General features: G+C 42.0%; 1 protein-coding gene across 1 annotated transcript; it reads right to left on the reverse strand.

The window, feature by feature from the left end:
- Window positions 1-5,152: 5,152 nt before the first annotated feature.
- LOC124712337 (trypsin-7-like) lies at window positions 5,153-6,991 on the reverse strand. The gene is made up of 2 exons (XM_047242632.1): window positions 6,623-6,991; window positions 5,153-5,164 (listed from the first exon to the last, which is right to left on the reverse strand). The coding sequence occupies exons 1-2, from the start codon at window positions 6,989-6,991 to the stop codon at window positions 5,153-5,155; spliced, it is 381 nt and encodes a 126-aa protein (XP_047098588.1).
- Between the last annotated feature and the right edge of the window lie 8,468 nt (window positions 6,992-15,459).

Genomic DNA, 15,459 nt, shown 5'->3' on the forward strand with positions numbered 1-15,459 from the left:
TGGAAATTAAAACATGTTTTAGTAGTAACTTTTGTGGTATAGCTACAATGAGACTGCCTTTTCCGTAGCACAACAATACGTTACAGCACAGTACTTTCTTCATCACGGCAATAAGCGTAATAACTAAGATATCTATACGCAAAGCATTTCACTTTTGTTTATCATGAGGTAAGTACATTGTCTTTTGCAGAACTTAGCTTTCGGAGGACAATAAATATGACACTTCCACAGAGATTATCTTACAACAAGACGCACAGTTTAGCGCTACAGTACACGTATTTGAGTGATTAATTTTGTACTTAAAACATTTATTTTTAAAGATATTTGAAGTACAATGATACAAAGGTTTTCCATGATACATTTCATTCCATTGCTGTAATCTGTAACACCTGAGGGTATAATTACATTAATCCTCAGGGGGGTACACGCTTACTTTGTGTACCATGTGTTTGGCAAGCACAAGGAGCCCTAGCTAATATGGTATCTGCTTATACAACTTTACACATCGGTACCATGTTTCTCTAACACAGAATTACACAGCTATCTGATTATTTAGCTGAGAGAGACAAACATTTATTTTACTACATCAGTGACAGATGTTTACGTAATTATACCGTTGGATAACTTCGCACTTACGAAATTGTATTTTGTCTGTACTTTGTGAACTGTTAATATTTTTTCGGAATCATTGTGATACTATGAGAGCTTTGAATGATGTATTTGGTATGGGATCATGATTTTTAAAGTACATTTGAGGCAGATGACACTTTTGACATGAGCAGAGAACTTTTTTTTTGTTTTGAAATTATTGGAGGAAGCTATGACGATTTTGAGAGTTGACTGAGGTGTTATGATGTTATTATTACGATGACTATGTGTATTATGCTGTTGCGGTATGTTTATGATCAGTAAGCTGATGCTATATGAGTTACTTGATTATGCTACGTATCTGTTATGATGAAATATTGAAGAAATGTCGACGAATGAGGTAAGGAATAAAGAGTAGTGGTTGTGAAAAAGGTTGTTGGAAACCAAGAATCGTACTTTAAGAGTTGTGAAATGTATGTAAATGCGTGAATGTATTACAATGCCGACAAAAATTTTTTGGACACTGTTATATCAATAGGATTTTGTTTCTACACATTTGTAACGCAAATTCTCAACCTGTGGAATTTTTTTATATGAGACTGTCACTGTAGCGCAAACTGCTGTCGTAAATATTTCGGTAAGAAAGTTATGTGACCACCTTCACGTAATGCGTCGTGGGCACCCAGCTGCGCGACTGATGCCTGGAAAAAAGCCATTAATGTGTGCCTTTCAGAGGCATGGGTGGAAAAAAAAGAGGCCATTATCCTCGCTATTGACATTTCTTTGTCGAAAGCATCACACATACGACACGCTCAAACTTGAAAACGTATGATAACACTGTGGCGCTCTTAATTTATTATATTTACTGAAATGTCTAATGAAATGATGAGAAATATTTTATGTCTATACACCTGATTATGACTACTGTCTTTCTAGTTGAGAGATTTTCTGTACTACCTTATGAAATGCCATATGGTGAATGAATGATGTTTCATGCCTTCCTTTGTACATATTTGCTCATTTTCTTTAATATCTAGTTTCTAGCTGCACTGCAGCATTGGTTAAAATAGAATTTTATAGATGTACTAATATAAATATTTTCTGTCTACAGATCCAGTAAATACTAATTTTGTAATACACTTTTCAAAAAAATGAGGGCGCACAAAAAGACATTTACCGTCACAGGAACTGCATATATAATTTTCTTTTCAAGTACTTGGTAATTTCTTTTGTAGAAATAGTTGTGGTGCACCACTTTAATTACATAGACATTAAAATGTGATTATACATTTCCTTTATCTGCATTGTTGTCTTTAGTGTACTATTTTTTCTGCTTGAGTTCTGTCATGCTTAGGTGTAAATTATAGCATTTGATGCTGCTGTTTGCCAGGCGTAGTGCTACTAAATTTCACTTTGCATTAAGCCAGTTTTACTACTGATTTATTTTTCTTGTTTGCTGCTCATTGCCTTATATTAGCTGTAATACTGATACTTGCTTTGCCAATTTGAATATTTTGTCTTGCTGTTTGTGTTAACTGTTTTGTGCTGCTGCATTGCCTCATCCCTTAGTTTAGCCTCTGAGCTCAGTAGATTTAAGTTTGCTTAAGATGGGGTAGGCAATATAAGAGAACGAGTTGTGATGAATTGGAAGAAATGCATTGAGAAGTTATATGACAAATATTTGGGCCAGAATGAGTATTGTACAATGAGAAATAATTATTTTGAAAGAAATATGAATAGAATACAGAAAGGAGGTATAGGTAGGACTTTTTGGGAATAATGAAGAACGAAGGGAGATCTCCAAGAAGTAAAGAATGTTTTGTTTTTTTTTTTTTTTTTGCAAAATACTGCAGTAAAACAATCCCTGTCCTTTCCCCTTGTGTTATTACACTTTGTGAATTTGTGTTTTTCTTGTCTTTATGTGTTTAGCTAATAAGATTTACGTCATAGAATTTTTCTGATAATGTGTTATTTACTTTGTAAAGATGCTTAGACATTATTTATTCTGTTTTGTTTTAATGCTCATGTGTGAAGTTGATGTTTCAAAAGTTATTCTGATCTATTATGTATGAACTTATGTCATAATTCCTGTAACACTGATGTATATGTATATTTCTATTCTTTTGTAAATCCTGTATTACTACAAATGTTATCTGTATAGTTATGTTCTTTAATGATGTATTTTGTACCTTTGTTATTGTATTCTCATGTTATAATATTGTAATTGACACCAGTTCTTCAAATTAAGTATCATTTCACTGCACACGTTTCTGTTGGTCATAATATATGCACAGTATGTGAGCAGTGTGGACTGTTAGTGTTTGGACATGTGTTAATAATTCAGCAAGGGACTGGTTAACAGCATTGCTGGTTCTAAGGACATTCCAAAAAGTTTTGTGAGTACACAGGTGGTGGTTTATGGACTTGCTATATTGTCCGCAAGACTCTTCGATGGTGATTGTGCACCTGCACAGTCGCAACAGATGGCTGCTGGCCGTCTCTACATGGACTACAGTGGGTCTGCATCTTTGATGGCACACCAATACCATTATCTCTACAAGGGCTATAGTGGGTCTGCATCTTTGGTGGCCCACCAATACCATAATCTCTACGAGGACTGCAGTGGGTCTGCTCTGTGGTGACCTACCTACCAATATTCTTCAAAACTTCGACTGACTCTGCTGTGGGTTTGTTCTGTTGTGGACCATTGCCTGTCTGCATGTCAAGAGTCAGCACTGACTTTCCGTTGGAAGGACAACACTACTTCTTCAAGACTGCATGGAAATCCACTACTTCCGCGTGCATTTTCTTGTCATTGCTCAGACTTTGAGAAAAACACTGCTATTTTACTGAGATGAACGATCAGGACTGTCTTTATGGACTGTGATAAAATTTTAGCTTTTGACCAACATTGTATCAATAAGTGTGTGCATTTGATTTCTTTGTTATTGTAATTATGAAAAATTTTATCAAATCATTATTGGCCACTGCCCAAACAATTTGTAAAATTTTTTGTGGGGAGCATGGGGGCTATGTAAGTAGGCTGTTTATGTTTTCTTATTGGAAACGTTACATAGCGCTCTGTATGAAAATCACTGGCTGTGCTGTGTGCAGTCTGTGGCTAGTTTGCATTGTTGTCTGCCATTGTAGTGTTGGGCAGCGGCAGCTGGATGTTAACAGCGCGTAGCGCTGCGCAGTTGGAGGTGAGCCGCCAGCTGTGGTGGATGTGGGGAGAGAGATGGCGGAGTTTTGAAATTTGTAGGACTGTCATGAACTGCTATATATATTATGACTATTAAGGTAAATACATTGTTTGTTCTCTATTAAAATCTTTCATTTGCTAACTATGCCTATCAGTAGTTGGTGCCTTCCGTAGTTTGAATCTTTTATTTAGCTGGCAGTAGTGGCGCTCGCTGTATTGCAGTAGTTTCGAGTAACGAAGATTTTTGTGAGGTAAGTGATTTGTGAAAGGTGTAGGTTAATGTTAGTCAGGGCCATTCTTTTGTAGGGATTTTTGAAAGTCAGATTGCGTTGCGCTAAAATTACTGAGTGTCAGTTTAAGCACAGTCATGTATAATTCTTCAAAAAGGGGACGTTTCATGGTATATCCGATGCAGTCTAGCTTCATCTACCATTGTGCTTTCAAAGTCTGTTAATACCCTTCGTACGGCCACAATCACGTCGGAAACCTTTTCACACGAATCACCTGAGTACAAACGACAGCTTCGCCAGTGCCCTCTCCTTTTATACAGTGTATATGCGGTGGGGTTGGGTTGTTTGGGGGGAAGAGACCAAACAGCGAGGTCATCGGTGTCATCGGATTAGGGAAGGATGGGGAAGGAAGTTGGCCGTGCCCTTTCAAAGGAACCATGCTGGCATTTGCCTGAAGCGATTCAGAGAAATCACGGAAAACTTAAATCAGGATGGCCAGACGTGGAATTGAACCATCGTCTTCCAGAATGCGAGTGTGCTAACCTCAGCGCCACCTCGCTCGGTATATATACGATGCTATAGCCATTTCCATATGTGTATATTGCTATCGCATGACTTTTGTCACCTCAACGTAATGATGATGATGATTATGATGATGTTTAGCTTGTGGTGCACTCAACTGCGCGGTCATCAGTGCCCGTACGAAGTCCCAGTTTTTACACAGTCCATTTTCTTTTCACAATCCAATCTGGTCACTCTCACAAGTGATGATGATCATGAAATGATGAGGACAACACAAACATCCAGTTCCCGGGCAGAGAAAATCCCCAACCAGGCCGGGAATCGAACCCGGGACCAAATGGCTCTGAGCACTATGGGACTTAACTTCAGAGGTCATCAGTCCCCTAGAACTTAGAAGTACTTAAACCTAACTAACCTAAGGACATCACACACATCCATGCCCGAGGCAGGATTCGAACCTGCGACCGTAGTGGTCGCGCGGTTCCAGACTGTAGCGCCTAGAACCGCTCGGCCACCCCGGCCGGCCGAGGACAACATACTGAGTCATATTACTTCAGAAGTCAGTCGGCGAACCCGGGACCCCATGATCCTGAGGCAGCAATGCTAGCCCCTAAACCAAGAGCTGCGGACATCAGCGTAACGAACAGCGTTGTGTAATGGGTGTACTTTACTGACCATTAAAATTGCTACACTACGAAGATGACGTGCTACAAACGCGAAATTTAACAGAAACGAAGAAGATGCTGTGATATGCAAACGATTAGCTTTTCTGAGCATTCACACAAGGTTGGCGCCGGTGGCGACACCGACAACGTGCTGACATGAGGAAAGTTTCCAACCGATTTCTCATACACAAACAGCAGTTGACCGGCGTTGCCTCGTGAAACGTTGTTGTGATGCCTCGTGTAAGGAGGAGAAATGCGTATCATCACGTTTCCGACTTTGATAAAGGTCGGATTATAGCCTATCGCGATTGCGGATTATCGTACCGCGACATTGCGTTGGTCGAGATCCAAAGACTGTTAGCTGAATATGGAACAGGCGGGTTCAGGAGGGTAATAAGGAACGCCGTGCTGGATCCCAACGGCCTCGTATCACTAGCAGTCGAGATGACAGGCGTTTTATCCACATGGCTGTAACGGATCGTGCAGCCACGTCTCGATCCCTGAGTCAACATTTGGGGACATCTGCAAGACAACAACCATCTGCACGAACAGTTCGACGACGTTTGCAGCAGCATGGACTATCAGCTCGGAGACCATGGCTGCGGTTACCCTTGACGCTGTATCACAGATAGGTGTACTCAACTACGAACCTGGGTGAACGAATGGCAAAACTTCATTTTTTCGGATGAATCCAGGTTCTGTTTACAGCATCATGATGATCGCATCCGTGTTTGGCGACGTCGCGGTGAACGCACATTGGAAGCGTGTATTCGTCATCGCCATACTGGCACATCACCTGGCGTGATGGTATGGGGTGCCATTGGTTGGTGTCTCGGTCACGTGTTGTTCCCATTAACGGCACTTTGAACAGTGGACGTTAGATTTGAGATTTGTTACGACCCGTGGCTCTACCCTTCATTCGATCCCTGCGTAACCCGTAATTTCAGCAGAATAGTGCACGACCACATGTTGCAAGTCCTGTACGGCCCTTTCTGGATACAGAAAATGTTCGACTGCTGCCCTGGCTAGCACGTTCTCCAGATCTCTCACCAACTGAAAACGTCTGGTCAATGGTGGCCGAACAACTGGCTCGTCACAATACGCCAGTCACTACTCTTGATGAACTGTGGTACCGTCTTGAAGCTGCATGGGCAGCTGTACCTGTACACGCCATCTAAGCTCTGTTTGACTCAATGCCCAGGCGTATCAAGGCCGTTATTACGGCCAGAGGTGGTTGTTTTGGGTACTGATTTCTCAGGCTCTATGCACCCAAATTGCGTAAAAATGTAATGACATGTCAGTTCTAGTATAATATTTTTGTCCCATGAATACCCGTTGATCACCTGTATTTCTTCATGGTGTAGCAATTTTAATGGGCAGTAGTGTATTATGAAACAGCAGATGTAGTGGCCCACCTGTACAACGGCGATGTCGTATTCGGCAGAAATGATGCTGAACTCGTCGTGGATGATGGCCTGCGAGACGTTGAGGACGACCCCGCCGCTGCCCCGCGTGGACGTGCCCGCCCTCACGGTCATGTTGGCCACCTCGTGCCGGAAGACGCAGTGCGCGGCCGTGAGCGCCCAGCTGTCGCCGATGACGGAGGCGCCGCACCAGTGGTCGCCCGCCAGCTGCAGCGACACCATCCACGGGAAGTCGGCGATGCTGGCGTCGGTGCCGTTGATGATGCGTCCGTGGCCGCTGGCGGACCACGGCGCCCCGGCTGTGGGCGCCGCAAGCGCGCACGCCTGCAGGCAGAGCAAGGCAACCACACCGCGCAGCATGGCGACGACTGGTGAATCCAGCACGCTCCTGTCGGCGCGTGCTCTTATAACGCCGAAATGCAGAAAATGGAGCTGGCCTTCAACCTTGTTTCCTGTGCGGGAATCTGTCAATCGAACTCGAACAATGGCTGCGAGGTGTTATCAGAGCTGATAATGACCGCGCTCATACACAGAAGCTTACAGATCACAAGATCGTATCTCCAAAAAACCGACCAACCTTAAAGTAGGTGGATGAAAACACAATGAAGTGTTCACTCTTATCTACCAGTCACTGAACCTTCTAATATCAAGGCGTACGTAACACTACGATAAGATAAATCAAAATATCATGAAGGTAATTGATATTTTATTTACTGCAGCTCTCCTCTTTAATGTCAAGATATTAAGGACTTCATTTATTTAGTAAATGACAACTTAATGAAGGCTTTAAACTCATCTTCCACTCCCCGTAACTTCTCTTTAATGTCAAGGTATCAACTATTTTATAAACGGAAATTTAATGATGATGGTGGGCAGTTAGGTGGTGGAGTGGTAATAAGGTTCTGGACGCAATTTAAATACAAATATATTTTCAACGTCAATTTATTTATTTATTTATTTTATTTTGCATATGGCAATATAGCGACAATATTTTATATAAGTACAACAATATGTAAAAGAAATGTATAAAACAAAACAATGTGTACTGGCAGAAGTAAAGCTGTGAGTACCGGGCGTGACTCGTGCTTCGGTACCTCAGTTGGTAGAGCACTTGCCCGCGAAAGGCAAAGGTCCCGAGTTCGAGTCTCGGTCGGGCACATAGTTTTAATCTGCCAGGAAGTTTCATATCAGCGCACACTCCGCTGCAGAGTGAAAATCTCATTCTGAAAACAATGTGTAAATAGTACATGTGTAAAAAATAAGCAATAGCACAAAAGGATAAAGTACAAACACTCAAGACAAGATAACTACACGTTAAAAGCTTGGCAAACCTGACTAGAAACTCATTCATATATTTAAAGCTCAATATCTAGATTGCACAGCCATTCCAAAGCAGAGGGTTTCACATATATAACCTCAGAGACAGGTCCGTCGTATTTTCTTAAGGGGCATTCCTCAATAATATGGCGGACGTTCTCTTCTGGCGCTCCACAGTCACAGGCTGGTGAGTCGCATAGATCCCGGGCAACGGACTGCGATAGCAGGACGGCAGAAAGTCTACACAAATGGCGGCCTATCATTGATCTCTCACGGCCGCACACAGCGACAAAACCAACGTCAATTTATTTACCATAAATAAATAATAACAACTACTACCGTTTGACAGAACCTCCACAAAGATCAATTAAGAACGCCTAAAGTTTTAGTTACAGAGGAATGAAATTTGAATGTTCAATTTAAAAACAAAATCTTTTAAAATTGCCTTAAAGTTTAGGTTCAGAATTACCCAACTTTCAAAACATGTAAAATGAATATCATTGATTTAGCAGAACATATAGAATAATAACCTCCTTAAACGGCAAAATAAATTACAACAGTTACAGGCAGCAACTTTGAAAAGCAACGCCCTTCTCATAACCCACTACAGTTTCAACTATTCTAATGCTCAATACAGAAAACCTGTCCGCAACATGAAACACCCCCGTTTAAATTCCTTTATTAGATTTTGCGTGTGATTTACCGAAGCCGCCAAACAGTTAATTATTATGATTATATGACCGTGTGCTTAATGGATGAAAGGCTACCGGTTTTTCTGCTGTGGTTTCTGGGGTATTTCAGTTAAGTGCGGCTGCTCTGAGACGGAATTGTTAATGACTGAAAGTTTGTCTATTATTAAAGACTATAAAGATTGCGATGTACAAACTGATATGTATTTTCTATAATAACACGCAAATTCTGAGGCAGTTGCTACCTTTGCCTTACACGTTTAATTATGGTTATATCTTTTTATTGGTTGCTGATTTTAAGTACTTCGTCACACGTAATGATGATGGTTAACATTTACAACAATCCTCACTGCAATCCATGGTTTTTGCTGGCCGACGCGGTTGACGCTAAACACGTAATTCGGCACTTGTCACTTTTGGTTTCATATGACTCTCGAATCGGTATCGATGAGGGTCCACCCCACAACGATCAGGGGGACGCGCTCATTTGTCATACTCCGGTGAATTTACCGTTTACTACTCACTCAACACTCGCCTCACTGCCTCCTGCAGCGCTCGACAATCGACTCCTGTCTGCTATCGACCTGGGTATCGAATACTAGCATCTATATTCGTGGATTCACGGATCCCTCACAAACACATCAAAATCTTTATAGACAAGAGCAATACGTAATAGCTGCGTTAAATAGAACTAAACCTGACACCACTACGGGATCTAATTTTCTCATTAAAAGCTTCGAAAACTGCATTTGATTCGGCCAATATTGGATGTAGCCGCAAAATGATGGCTGCCAAGATAATTAGCTAACGGCCTCACCCTCTTAAGCTATGCTATGACAAAAAAAGTCAAGCTGTGCAACACACGAATACTCACAAAAGTGTGATACTTTGCTCATATCCTCCAGCTGGAAAAAAAAAGAAAAAAGGAGTCTATAGAACAAGCGATATACTGGTTTATATGGAGGGATGAAATCATTTAGGTTCCTCTTCACACCTCCACCCTCAGCTTAAATAAGGATGAACTGGGACTAAACGGCAGTTTTCGTCAACAGAACTAAGTGTGTAAGAGAAAAGTGACCACACTCGACAACTGTTGTAATGTTTCACAAATATCGCCCGACATCAGAGCTAGCGCCAGTTAATATTATCAGAATCCCACACTCATTGAACTTTGACCGAAATTATTAACTCAATGAAACCTACGACCAACAGATCTCTTAAAACAAGAGAAAGTTCGTTACATGCCCATTGCTGTCAAAGAAATACCAATTCCTAATAAATGGGAGCTGCGACTACCACAGCTCAACTGGAAAATCGTGTGGGAAAATTTATGAAAATAATACCAAAAAGCGGCAGATCGACTTGATACAAAATGATAAACCGGACATTAGCGACCAACTGCAAGCTTTACTCCATTCATTTAAAACCGTTATCCGCACGTGGAAATTGCAATTCGGAGGACACGATCGAACACCGTTTTGAGTGTCAGAAATTTGTCGCGATATTGCACACAGCAAGGGGCATGATTCGACTGTTTAATAGAATGGACATACGCAGTATATTGGTTTCTAACGAAATGATACCCATGTAATGTCCCCACAGAAAATACCCTCTACCACGCACCAATTAATCACTGTCAATCAAACCATCCACATTCATTCACTTTGGAAAAGAATCTGATCTGATTTTCTCGTTATATATGCGGCGACAGCTCGTCGACGCCAAAGTATTTTCTAGTACGTTTATTCTTTGAAATAACAGAGATGCATATATGCATTCTCCATGGTTGTTAGAGTGGTAACTAGGACAGCTTCTGGAGTATCTGTTGAGGGATTGACGTGTTTCTGAGAGATACATATTCTGCTTTTCTTCTCGCTAAAGCGAGCCAATTAACATTTGTGCCGCTAGCGGTTTGTTTGAAGAGAAAGAGACTGTAAACGGAAAATAATTAAGACGTGGAATCACCGGAGATCTGGACATGTATTGGAGATGGATTTAATACACGATTTCCTTCATAAATAAGGTTTGTGACTTTTTTGTTCTGGAGTGAATGAACGAATGAGTTTTTTCTGAATCATTTGATGATCACGTTGGCCCTGTAATTAGTGGGGAAGTTTCAGCTGTGTCGAAGAGAGCCTGCAATCACTGAGTCTGTGTTAAATCGTCCAAAAAGGCTTCGTACACATCTGGAATCCGCAATCTTTCGTAAAAGGAACAAATTGTCCACACGATTGGTTCTCCCGACTGAATGCAGTGTTTAACAGTAATAATAAATGTAAAGATCTCTTACAGCAAGCCAGCCGCTGATTACCAAGACGAAGGACTCCACCAAAGATTCTATTTGGCTGATTTCACGTAATGAAATATTATATTAAAAACTGTACATAGATAAAGGAGAGAGAGAGAGAGAGCGAATGAAAATAGAGATAATACTAATAATCCTCCATTAGTCTAACTTTTCGCCTGTCTTATCACGGATCAGCCAACAAATGGGAGGCCCTTACTTTACTGTATAGATTTATGTGTGAAGGTGAAGGGATCTTAAAGGCAATAGATACACGTCCATACAGACAAGACATTACACAAAGTTAGCGGCCAGCTGCATTCATCATCTATTCTTAGATGAAGAGACAGCAACTTATTATCCTCAACAATTAAGAAAAAAGTTAAACCCAAATGGAAATCATTTCCAAAATCAGAGCCATAGATCATAGTACATACAATTCATATCATTCTTAGATTTAAATTAACGGACAACTTACAGTACCTGGCATACTTCGGGGATGAATACGAGAAAGTAACTGATCATCCTAAATACAGACTTACGTACGCGAATTTTCTCAAGATTCCAGTGTGTAAAGTTTACCATAATGTTTTGAGATGCAACCTCACACACACACAAAAAAGAAATATGATGTGAATTCTACAAACGTGTCATCTAAAAAATAACTCAATGGTCAATTTCTTGCAGATTTCCGTGCAACAGACTGAAATGTGAATGTGTTATAATGCACACTGAAGCGCCAAAGAAACTGGTGAAGGCATCAGTATTCAAATACAGAGATGTAAGAGCAGACAGAACACTGCGCTGCGGTCGGCAACACCTATATAAGTCAACTAGCGCACGGAGCAGTTGTTAGATCGGTTACTACTGCTACAATGAAAGGTTCTCAAGATTTAAGTGAGTTTGAACGTGGTATTACAGTCGGCGCACGAGCGATGGAACACAGCATCTCCGAGGTAGCGATGAAGTGGGGATTTTCCAGTACGACCATTCCACGAGTGTACCGTCAATAGGAGGAATCCGGTAAAACATCAAATATCCGACATCGCTGCGGCCGGAAGAAAGTCCTGCAAGATCAGGGCCATCGACGATTAAAGAGAATCGTTCAACGTGACAGAAGTGCAACCCTTCCGCAAATTGCTGCAGATTTCAATTCTGGCCATCAACAAATGTCAGCGTGCGAACCTTGCAACGATACATCACCGATATGGGCTTTCGGAGCTGAAGGCCCACTCATGTACCCTTGATGACTGCACTATACAAAGCTTTACACTTCGCCTGGGCCCGTCAACACCGATATTGGACTGTTGATGACTGCAAACATGTTGCCTGGCTGGATGAGTCTCGTTTCAAATTGTATCGAGAGGATACAATTGTCAGCAGGGCACTGTTGAAAATGGTGGAGCCTCTGTGATGGTGTGGGACGCGTGCAGTTGATGTGATATGGGACCCCTGATACGTCTAGATACGACTCTGACAGGTGACCCGTAAGTAAGGATTCTGTCTGATCATCTGCATCCATTGATATCCATTGTGCATTCAGACGATCTTGGACAATTCCAGCAGGACAATGCTACACCCCACACGTCCAGAATTGTTACAGAGTGGCTCCTGGAACACGCTTCTGAGTTTAGACACCTCCGCCGGCAACCAAACTCCTCAGACACAGGCATTATCGAGCATATCTGGGACGCCTTGCACCTTGCTGTTGAGATCTCCATCCCCTCGTACTGTTACAGATTTATCGTCGGCCCTGCAGGATTCATGGTGTCAGTTTCCTCCAATACTACTTCAGACATTACGTGAGTCCATGCCACGTCGTGTTGCGGCAACTTTGGCTCTTCAGTGTAGGCTATATAATTACTTTTAAAATGAGTTTGTTTTCTCTTGTTATATGAAACTGTTAAATGTAAATAAATATCCTTGAAAAAAATACTGAAATGCATCTACATCTAAATCCACATCTACATGGTTACTCTGCAATTCACACTTAAGTGCCTGGCAGAAGGTTCATCGAACCATTTTCATACTACTTCTCTACTATTCTCGAATGGCGCGTGGGATAAAGGAACACCTAAAGCTCTGATTTCTCTTGTTTTATTATGATCATCATTTCTCCCTACGTAGGTGGGTGTCAACAAAATACGCATTCGGAAGAGAAAGTTGGTGACTGAAATTTCGTAAAGAGATTTCGCCGCAAAGGAAACCGCCTTTGTTTCAGTGACTACCACCCCAACTCGCGTATCATATCAGTGACACTCTCACCCCTACTGCGTGATAACACGAAACGAGCTGCCCTTCTTTGCACTTTTTCGATATCCTCCGTCAATCCTACCTGGTAACGATCCCACACCGCACAGCAATATTCCAGCAGAGGATGGACAAGTGTAATGTAGGCTTTTTAGTGGGTTTGTCGCATCTTCTAAGTGTTCTGCCAACGAAGCGCAGTCTTTGTTTCGCCATCCCCACAATACTATATATGTGGTCTTTCCAAATTAAGTTGCTCGTAATTGTAATTCCTAGGTATTTAGTCGAATTGACAGCCCTTAGATTTGTGCGATTTATCGTATAGCCAAAATGTATCGGATTTCTTTTATTACCCATGTGGATGACCTCGCACTTTTCTTAGTTTAGTGCCAATTGCCACTTTTCGCACGATACAGAAATTCTCTCTAGATCATTTTGTAATTGGAATTGATCGTCTGATGATTTTACTAGGCTGTAAATTACAGCGCGATCTGCAAACAATCTAAGGGGGCTGCTCAGATTATTACTTAGGTCATTTATGTAAATCAGGAACAGCAGAGGACCTATGACACTAATTTGCGGAACACCAGATATCACTTCTGTTCTACTCGATGATTTACCGTCTATCACTGCGAACTGTGACCTCTCAGAGAAAAAAATCACAAGAATTCAACAGTACTTTAATGCACAGATAACTCATAATTCAGCTGCCTGCCAACAACACATTTCTTCTGAATTCTCCTATTCTATTTTACCACCATAAATATAGAGTATTTTTCAAACATGCATTAAAATGGAAAGTCCTTAATTCAGATTTACAGATAAACAAGACACAGATAGGTTCAATATATATAAATAGAAAAACAAATTGTAACACTGGCCCAAGTGAACCACATAATTCCGAAAACATATTAGCTCTATCAGGGAAGGCTCTTGGGCGTATTCAAGATACGGACGTGGAAAAATAATAAAAGACCTTTTAACAACTGAGCATTGCATCAGTATTAAAACTATTACGTTAAGAACCAAACTTCAGACAGGGAAACCATGGCAGCGGCAGGTACGGCAGGCCAGGTATGAATATCATGGTTTACAATAACGGGCAGTACTGGGTAAATTACGCCCGATTGCTACAAGATAGAAAACATGAGGAATGCCGTACTGAACCGGGAGGCCGTAACGTCACAGAGGCTACGGTGAAACGGGAAGCGACGCGGACTGGTTGCGCCCGGTGAACCGGCGGATAACCAAAAATACCCCGGACCAGCGCCTCCAAACGCTACGAACAGCTCGTAAGGCCACAGCCGTAGGCAATTTTATAGTCGCTACACCAGTCGGAGAAGCAACAACTTCCAATACAAATCAGACTCAATTTCGATCTCAGTGGTCACTAACACACATGGCGGCCCACAAGAGCAGAGCAGACGGCATCAGAAAATGCACAGCACTCTTACACCCATAACAGCACCTATGCGTCCGTAATGCCGGGTAAATCAGCTGCGTCGACATTAGGCCCAGGTATTGCCGACAATACAACTCTAGCGACCCACTGACTCGGATGTGGTCAACAAGTCGGCCAAGCAACTACAACCAAAGACTCAACTAACAGGCCACCGAAGCGCTACCCGGCGACTAGACAGAGACGGATCGTGCCAGTAGGCAAAGATGTAAAAACAGAACGAGCGATATCTAAAAGGAATGCAGCAGTGGCTTTAGTCACATTCAAGTTACGTGTTAACAGTTTCCGCCAAGCAGAGAAACCATACTGCTAAACTCGAACCTTGTCTTCTGCTGCAATAAGAGGCTCGAAATGGCGGGTAAATAGACCTTCTCGAACGTTCTGCCCAAGCTGCTAAGAAAACTGACAGGTCGATAGTTGGTAGCAAGCGTCAATACTTCCACGCCTTGGGGAGTGGGACCACCTTAGCAATCTTCCAAGTCGACGGAAAATCCTGTGTGAGAAGAGCCCTTATAAATTCTCACGAGGAGCACCAAGGGTTTAGGAGGCAATACTTCAGGCGTAGGTTGGCAATCTTGTCCACACCAGGCACGTTATTCCCATTCAGTTTTCTCGTAACAGCCCTTACTTCGCTGGGCGGCGTTAAACGTGCTTGCAGATGGTCGTCATCCGTGATGATCCTGTACACGTTCTTACTCCCCTAGGAGTGAGATCAGCCCGTAAATTCTTGACCAACTTCCATTCTTCCCTGGTCTGTATAAGGAAGGAAGACTCCATACTCTGTTCCAAAATCATACGCCTGCCTGTCCACTCTATGTAACAGTCAGTGGTA

The sequence above is a fragment of the Schistocerca piceifrons genome, chromosome 8 (genome assembly GCF_021461385.2).
Source record: "Schistocerca piceifrons isolate TAMUIC-IGC-003096 chromosome 8, iqSchPice1.1, whole genome shotgun sequence".
Lineage (NCBI taxonomy): Eukaryota > Metazoa > Arthropoda > Insecta > Orthoptera > Acrididae > Schistocerca > Schistocerca piceifrons.